We start from the raw sequence: 9,124 nt of genomic DNA, 5'->3' as shown, positions 1-9,124 counted from the left end.
GGATGGTGGGCCCGGAGGAAGGATGGTGGGCCCGGAGGAAGGATGGTGGGCCAGGAGGAACGACGGTGGGCCCGGAGGAAGGATGGTGGGCCCAGAGGAAGAATGGTGGGCCCGGAGGAACGACGGTGGGCCCGGAGGAAGGATGGTGGGCCCGGAGGAACGACAGTGAGCCCGGAGGAAGGATGGTGGGCCCGGAGGAAGGATGGTGGGCCCGGAGGAACGACGGTGGGCCCGGAGGAAGGATGGTGGGCCAGGAGGAATGACGGTGGGCCCGGAGGAAGGATGGTGGGCCCGGAGGAACGACGGTGAGCCCGGAGGAAGGATGGTGGGCCCGGAGGAAGGATGGTGGGCCCGGAGGAACGACGGTGGGCCCGGAGGAAGGATGGTGGGCCAGGAGGAATGACGGTGGGCCCGGAGGAAGGATGGTGGGCCCGGAGGAACGACGGTGAGCCCGGAGGAAGGATGGTGGGCCCGGAGGAACGACGGTGGGCCCGGAGGAAGGATGGTGGGCCAGGAGGAACGACGGTGGGCCCGGAGGAAGGATGGTGGGCCAGGAGGAACGACGGTGGGCCCGGAGGAACGACGGTGGGCCCGGAGGAACGACGGTGGGCCCGGAGGAACAACGGTGGGCCCGGAGGAAGGATGGTAGGCCAGGAGGAACGACGGTGGGCCCGGAGGGACGACGGTGGGCCCGGAGGAACGACGGTGGGCCCGGAGGAACGACGGTGGGCCCGAAGGAAGGATGGTGGGCCCGGAGGAACGACGGTGGGTCCGGAGGGACGACGGTGGGCCCGGAGGAAGGATGGTGGGCCCGGAGGAAGGATGGTGGGCCCGGAGGGACGACGGTGGGCCCGGAGGAAGGATGGTGGGCCCGGAGGGACGAAGGTGGGCCCGGAGAGACGAAGGTGGGCCCGGAGGGACGACGGTGGGCCCGGAGGGACGACGGTGGGCCCGGAGGGGCGAAGGTGGGCCCGGAGGAACGACGGTGGGCCCGGAGGGACGACGGTGGGCCCGGAGGGACGACGGTGGGCCCGGAGGGACGAAGGTGGGCCCGGAGGGACGAAGGTGGGCTCGGAGGGACGACGGTGGGCTCGGAGGGACGACGGTGGGCCCGGAGGGGCGAAGGTGGGCCCGGAGGGACGAAGGTGGGCCCGGAGGGCCGAAGGTGGGCCCGGAGGGACGAAGGTGGGCCCGGAGGGACGACGGCGGGCTCGGAGGGACGACGGTGGGCCCGGAGGGGCGAAGGTGGGCCCGGAGGGACGACGGTGGGCCCGGAGGGACGACGGTGGGCCCGGAGGGACGACGGTGGGCCCGGAGGGACGACGGTGGGCCCGGAGGGACAAAGGTGGGCCCGGAGGAAGGATGGTGGGCCCGGAGGGGTGGATGTGCACGACCGCTCACAAGAGTCTACATGAAAAGCCCAAGTGAAGAATACGGAGTGACGGAGCAAGTTCCTCACCTCCCTGGCCTGCTGTGTCCTCCCCTCCCCGGCCTGCTGTGTCCTCCCCTCCCTGGCCTGCTGTGTCCTCCCCTCCCTGGCCTGCTGTGTCCTCCCCTCCCCGGCCTGCTGTGTCCTCCCCTCCCCGGCCTGCTGTGTCCTCACCTCCCCGGCCTGCTGTGTCCTCACCTCCCCGGCCTGCTGTGTCCTCCCCTCCCCGGCCTGCTGTGTCCTCACCTCCCCGGCCTGCTGTGCCCTCCCCTCCCCGGCCTGCTGTGTCCTCCCCTCCCCGGCCTGCTGTGTCCTCACCTCCCCGGCCTGCTGTGTCCTCCCCTCCCTGGCCTGCTGTGTTCTCCCCTCCCCGGCCTGCTGTGTCCTCACCTCCCCGGCCTGCTGTGTCCTCCCCTCCCCGGCCTGCTGTGTCCTCCCCTCCCCGGCCTGCTGTGTCCTCACCTCCCCGGCCTGCTGTGTCCTCACCTCCCCGGCCTGCTGTGTCCTCACCTCCCTGGCCTTCTGTGTCCTCACCTCCCCGGCCTGCTGTGTCCTCCCCTCCCCGGCCTGCTGTGTCCTCCCCTCCCCGGCCTGCTGTGTTCTCCCGTCCCCGGCCTGCTGTGTCCTCACCTCTACGGCCTGCTGTGTCCTCCCCTCCCCGGCCTGCTGTGTCCTCACCTCTACGGCCTGCTGTGTCCTCACCTCCCCGGCCTGCTGTGTCCTCACCTCCTCGGCCAGCTGTGTCCTCCCCTCCCTGGCCTGCTGTGTCCTCCCCTCCCCGGCCTGCTGTGTCCTCCCCTCCCCGGCCTGCTATGTCCTCACCTCCCCGGCCTGCTGTGTCCTCCCCTCCCTGGCCTGCTGTGTCCTCACCTCCCCGGCCTGCTGTGTCCTCCCCTCCCCGGCCTGCTGTGTCCTCCCCTCCCCGGCCTGCTGTGTCCTCCCCTCCCCGGCCTGCTGTGTCCTCCCCTCCCTGGCCTGCTGTGTCCTCACCTCCCCGGCCTGCTGTGTCCTCACCTCCTCGGCCTGCTGTGTCCTCCCCTCCCCGGCCTGCTGTGTCCTCCCCTACCCGGCCTGCTGTGTCCTCACCTCTACGGCCTGCTGTGTCCTCCCCTCCCCGGCCTGCTGTGTCCTCCCCTCCCCGGCCTGCTGTGTCCTCCCCTCCCTGGCCAGCTGTGTCCTCCCCTCCCCGGCCTGCTGTGTCCTCCCCTCCCTGGCCTGCTGTGTCCTCCCCTCCCTGGCCTGCTGTGTCCTCCCCTCCCCGGCCTGCTGTGTCCTCCCCTCCCCGGCCTGCTGTGTCCTCCCCTCCCCGGCCTGCTGTGTCCTCACCTCCCTGGCCTGCTGTGTCCTCCCCTCCCCGGCCTGCTGTGTCCTCACCTCCCTGGCCTGCTGTGTCCTCCCCTCCCCGGCCTGCTGTGTCCTCCCCTCCCCGGCCTGCTGTGTCCTCCCCTCCCTGGCCTGCTGTGTCCTCCCCTCCCTGGCCTGCTGTGTCCTCCCCTCCCTGGCCTGCTGTGTCCTCACCTCTCCGGCCTGCTGTGTCCTCCCCACTCCGGCCTGCTGTGTCCTCACCTCCCCGGCCTGCTGTGTCCTCGCCTCCCTAGCCTGCTGTGTCCTCGCCTCTCCGGCCTGCTGTGTCCTCGCCTCCCCGGCCTGCTGTGTCCTCCCCTCCTTGGCCTGCTGTGTCCTCACCTCTCCATCCTGCTGTGTCCTCCCCACTCCGGCCTGCTGTGTCCTCACCTCCCCGGCCTGCTGTGTCCTCACCTCCCTGGCCTGCTGTGTCCTCCCCTCCCCGGCCTGCTGTGTCCTCACCTCCCCGGCCTGCTGTGTCCTCACCTCCCCGGCCTGCTGTGTCCTCACCTCTACGGCCTGCTGTGTCCTCCCCTCCCCGGCCTGCTGTGTCCTCACCTCTACGGCCTGCTGTGTCCTCGCCTCCCCGGCCTGCTGTGTCCTCACCTCCCCGGCCTGCTGTGTCCTCACCTCCCCGGCCTGCTGTGTCCTCACCTCCCCGGCCTGCTGTGTCCTCCGCTCCCCGGCCTGCTGTGTCCTCCCCTCCCTGGCCTGCTGTGTCCTCCCCTCACTGGCCTGCTGTGTCCTCCGCTCCCCGGCCTGCTGTGTCCTCCCCTCCCTGGCCTGCTGTGTCCTCACCTCTCCGGCCTGCTGTGTCCTCCCCTCCCTGGCCTGCTGTGTCCTCACCTCCCCGGCCTGCTGTGTCCTCGCCTCCCTGGCCTGCTGTGTCCTCACCTCTCCATCCTGCTGTGTCCTCCGCACTCCGGCCTGCTGTGTCCTCACCTCCCCGGCCTGCTGTGTCCTCACCTCCCCGGCCTGCTGTGTCCTCACCTCCCCGGCCTGCTGTGTCCTCCCCTCCCCGGCCTGCTGTGTCCTCACCTCCCCGGTCTGCTGTGTCTTCACGTCCCCGGCCTGCTGTGTCCTCACCTCTACGGCCTGCTGTGTCCTCCCCACTCCGGCCTGCTGTGTCCTCCCCTCCCTGGCCTGCTGTGTCCTCCCCTCCCCGGCCTGCTGTGTCCTCACCTCCCTGGCCTGCTGTGTCCTCCCCTCCCTGGCCTGCTGTGTCCTCCCCTCCCCGGCCTGCTGTGTCCTCACCTCCCTGGCCCGCTGTGTCCTCCCCTCCCTGGCCTGCTGTGTCCTCACCTCCCCGGCCTGCTGTGTCCTCACCTCCCTGGCCTGCTGTGTCCTCCCCTCCGTGGCCTGCTGTGTCCTCCCCTCCCCGGCCTGCTGTGTCCTCACCTCCCTGGCCTGCTGTGTCCTCCCCTCCCTGGCCTGCTGCGTCCTCCCCTCCCTGGCCTGCTGTGTCCTCCCCTCCCTGGCCTGCTGTGTCCTCCCCTCCCTGGCCTGCTGTGTCCTCCCCTCCCCGGCCTGCTGTGTCCTCCCCTCCCCGGCCTGCTGTGTCCTTACCTCCCCGGCCTGCTGTGTCCTCACCTCCCTGGCCTGCTGTGTCCTCCCCTCTCTGGCCTGCTGTGTCCTCCCCTCCCCGGCCTGCTGTGTCCTCCCCTCCCCGGCCTGCTGTGTCCTCCCCTCCCCGGCCTGCTGTGTCCTCCCCTCCCCGGCCTGCTGTGTCCTCCCCTCCCTGGCCTGCTGTGTCCTCCCCTCCCCGGCCTGCTGTGTCCTCCCCTCCCTGGCCTGCTGTGTCCTCACCTCTCCGGCCTGCTGTGTCCTCACCTCCCCGGCCTGCTGTGTCCTCACCTCTCTGGCCTGCTGTGTCCTCACCTCCCCGGCCTGCTGTGTCCTCACCTCTCCGGCCTGCTGTGTCCTCGCCTCTCCGGCCTGTTGTGTCCTCACCTCCCTGGCCTGCTGTGTCCTTCCCTCCCTGGCCTGCTGTGTCCTCACCTCCCGGCCTGCTGTGTCCTCCGCTCCCCGGCCTGCTGTGTCCTCCCCTCCCCGGCCTACTGTGTCCTCACCTCCCCGGCCTGCTGTGTCCTCACCTCTCTGGCCTGCTGTGTCCTCACCTCCCCGGCCTGCTGTGTCCTCACCTCTCCGGCCTGCTGTGTCCTCCGCTCCCCGGCCTGCTGTGTCCTCCCCACTCCGGCCTGCTGTGTCCTCACCTCCCCGGCCTGCTGTGAACTCGCCTCCCTGGCCTGCTGTGTCCTCGGCTCTCCGGCCTGCTGTGTCCTCGCCTCCCTGGCCTGCTGTGTCCTCGCCTCTCCGGCCTGCTGTATCCTCGCCTCTCCGGCCTGCTGTGTCCTCACCTCCCTGGCCTGCTGTGTCCTCGCCTCTCCGGCCTGCTGTGTCCTCCCCTCCCCGGCCTGCTGTGTCCTCACCTCCCTGGCCTGCTGTGTCCTCGCCTCTCCGGCCTGCTGTGTCCTCGCCTCCCCGGCCTGCTGTGTCGTCCCCTCCCCGGCCTGCTGTGTCCTCCCCTCCCCGGCCTGCTGTGTCCTCCCCTCCCCGGCCTGCTGTGTCCTCACCTCTCCGGCCTGCTGTGTCCTCCCCTCCCCGGCCTGCTGTGTCCTCACCTCCCTGGCCTGCTGTGTCCTCCCCTCCCCGGCCTGCTGTGTCCTCCCCTCCCCGGCCTGCTGTGTCCTCCCCTCCCCGGCCTGCTGTGTCCTCCCCTCCCCGGCCTGCTGTGTCCTCACCTCCCCGGCCTGCTGTGTCCTCCCCTCCCCGGCCTGCTGTGTCCTCCCCTCCCCGGCCTGCTGTGTCCTCCCCTCCCCGGCCTGATGTGTCCTCCCCTCCCCGGCCTGCTGTGTTCTCCCCTCTCCGGCCTGCTGTGTCCTCCCCTCCCTGGCCTGCTGTGACCTCACCTCCCCGGCCTGCTGTGTCCTCCCCTCTCCGGCCTGCTGTGTCCTCCCCTCCCCGGCCTGCTGTGTCCTCACCTCTCCGGCCTGCTGTGTCCTCCCCACTCCGGCCTGCTGTGTCCTCCCCTCCCCGGCCTGCTGTGTCCTCCCCTCCCCGGCCTGCTGTGTCCTCCCCTCCCCGGCCTGCTGTGTCCTCCCCTCCCCGGCCTGCTGTGTCCTCCCCTCCCCGGCCTGCTGTGTCCTCCCCTCTCCGGCCTGCTGTGTCCTCCCCTCCCCGGCCTGCTGCGTCCTCCCCTCCCCGGCCTGCTGCGTCCTCCCCTCCCCGGCCTGCTGTGTCCTCCCCTCTCCGGCCTGCTGTGTCCTCCCCTCCCCGGCCTGCTGTGTCCTCACCTCCCCGGCCTGCTGTGTCCTCCCCTCTCCGGCCTGCTGGGCCACATTGTAAGGTATTCCTAAGTCAACATTTTCCTGATGGGCCTGCCTGGTACCCCACCTGCCTGCCCACCTAAGCTACACACCTGCCTGCCCACCTAAGCTACACACCGGCCTGCCCACCTAAGCTACACACCGGCCTGCCCACCTAAGCTACACACCTGCCTGCCCACCTAAGCTGCCCACCTAAGCTACACACCTGGCTGCAAACCTGCACTGTCAATCTGCCAAGCCACATGCAGGGTAAGATTCAGGAGAAAACCCTTAGCTAGTACAATTATTCACCTGTATGGCACTCGAAAGGGAAATGAGGATAAGGATAAGGGATGGAACGGGGGCAAGGAATGGTGCCTAACCACTTGCACGGTCGGAGATTGAACGCCGACCTGCAAGAAGCGAGACCGTCGCTCTACCGTCACCAGGCCAAGTGGTTGGTGTAGGTGGGTTGACAGGCCTACCTTTGCCTGTCTCAGTACGAGCTCTACCGTCCTGGCCTGTTAAGCCGTGCCTCATTTTCTTTTCTATTTCGTCTGCAGATCTGATTCTTATACATCATATTCATTTTCAGCCCACATCTTCTCTTCATATTGCTGAAAAGTTTGTGATCTCCGATATATATATATATATATATATATATATATATATATATATATATATATATATATATATATATATATATATATATATATATATATATGTCGTACCTAGTAGCCAGAATGCACTTCTCAGCTTACTATGCAAGGCCCGATTTGCCTAATAAGCCAAGTTTTCCTGAATTAATATATTTTCTCCAATTTTTTTCATATGAAATGATAAAGCTACCCATTTCATTATGTATGAGGTCAATTTTTTTTATTGGAGTTAAAATTAACGTAGATATATGACCGAACCTAACCAACCCTATCTAACCTAACCTAACCTATCTCTATAAGTTAGGTTAGGTTAGGTAGCCGAAAAAGTTAGGTTAGGTTAGGTAGTCGAAAAACAATTCATGAAAACTTGGCTTATTAGGCAAATCTGGCATTGCATAGTAGGCTGAGAAGTTCGTTCTGGCTACTAGGTACGACTTTATATATATATATATATATAACTGAAAACTCACACCCCAGAAGTGACTCGAACCCATACTCCCAGGAGCAACGCAACTGGTATGTACAAGACGCCTTAATCCACTTGACCATCACGACCGGACAAAATGAGGTGATAGCCGAGGCTATTTGAACCACCCCACCGCCGGCACTCGGATAGTAATCTTGGGCATAGCATTTTACCAAATCACCTCATTCTTTGGGGCACACGTGAGGAACACAAATGCGTGTGTTCAGGCTTGTTTGCATATATATTATATATATATATATATATATATATATATATATATATATATATTTTATTAAATATGACCGAAAAAGTAAGATTAATAATTCTAACACGAATTTTCTCAATCTTTCTTACATTATGCTTCACTATTGGAGGTAAATCAAAAATCACTTCTCCAAAATTCATTTTTATTTCTAGTCTGACGCGACACGGGCGCGTTTCGTAAAACTTATTACATTTTCAAAGACTTCACAAATACACAACTGATTAGAACTTGCGTTCCCTGGTTTTATATCTACATTTGATATATATATATATATATATATATATATATATATATATATATATATATATGTCGTACCTAGTAGCCAGAACGCACTTCTCAGCCTACTATGCAAGGCCCAATTTGCCTAATAAGCCAAGTTTTCATAAAATAATTGTTTTTCGACTACCTAACCTACCTAACCTAACGTAACCTAACTTTTTCGGTTACCTAACCTAACCTAACCTATAAAGATAGGTTAGGTTAGGTTAGGTAGGGTTGGTTAGGTTCAGTCATATATCTACGTTAATTTTAACTCCAATAAAAAATAATTGACCTCATACATAATGAAATGGGTAGCTTTATCATTTCATAATAAAAAAATTAGAGAAAATATATTAATTCAGGAGAACTTGGCTTATTAGGCAAATCGGGCCTTGAATAGTAGGCCGAATCCGACGTTCTGGCTACTAGGTACAACATTATATATATATATATATATATATATATATATATATATATATATATATATATATATATATATATATATATATATATGTCGTACCTAATAGCCAGAACGCACTTCTCAGCCTACTATTCAAGGCCCGATTTGCCTAATAAGCCAAGTTTTCATGAATTAATGTTTTTTCGTCTACCTAACCTACCTAACCTAACCTAACCTAGCTTTTTTTGGCTACCTAACCTAACCTTACCTATAAATATAGGTTAGGTTAGGTTAGGTAGGGTTGGTTAGGTTCGGTCATATATCTACGTTAAATTTAACTCCAATAAAAAAAATTGACCTCATACATAGAGAAAAGGGTTGCTTTATCATTTCATAAGAAAAAAATTATAGTAAATATATTAATTCAGGAAAACTTGGCTTATTAGGCAAATCGGGCCTTGAATAGTAGGCTGAGAAGTGAGTTCTGGCTACTAGGTACGACATATATATATATATATATATATATATATATATATATATATATATATATATATATATATATATATATATTATGTTGTACCTAGTAGCCAGAACGTCGGATTCGGCCTACTATTCAAGGCCCGATTTGCCTAATAAGCCAAGTTCTCCTGAATTAATATATTTTCTCTAATTTTTTTATTATGAAATGATAAAGCTACCCATTTCATTATGTATGAGGTCAATTATTTTTTATTGGAGTTAAAATTAACGTAGATATATGACTGAACCTAACCAACCCTACCTAACCTAACCTATCTTTATAGGTTAGGTTAGGTTAGGTAACCGAAAAAGTTAGGTTACGTTAGGTTAGGTAGGTTAGGTAGTCGAAAAACAATTATTTTATGAAAACTTGGCTTATTAGGCAAATTGGGCCTTGCATAGTAGGCTGAGAAGTGCGTTCTGGCTACTAGGTACGACATATATATATATATATATATATATATATATATATATAT

The 9,124-nt window shown here is 59.5% G+C and overlaps 1 protein-coding gene across 1 annotated transcript; it reads left to right on the top strand.

Moving 5' to 3' along the window:
• Positions 1-342: 342 nt before the first annotated feature.
• Positions 343-1,428, top strand: LOC138351965 (uncharacterized). The gene has a single exon (XM_069304137.1). It carries the CDS (start codon positions 343-345, stop codon positions 1,426-1,428), a length of 1,086 nt encoding a protein of 361 aa, XP_069160238.1.
• The last annotated feature ends 7,696 nt before the right edge of the window (positions 1,429-9,124 follow it).

This window comes from Procambarus clarkii, chromosome 51 (assembly GCF_040958095.1).
Source record: "Procambarus clarkii isolate CNS0578487 chromosome 51, FALCON_Pclarkii_2.0, whole genome shotgun sequence".
Classification (NCBI taxonomy): domain Eukaryota; kingdom Metazoa; phylum Arthropoda; class Malacostraca; order Decapoda; family Cambaridae; genus Procambarus; species Procambarus clarkii.
This window is presented reverse-complemented; position numbering and strand designations above follow the sequence as displayed.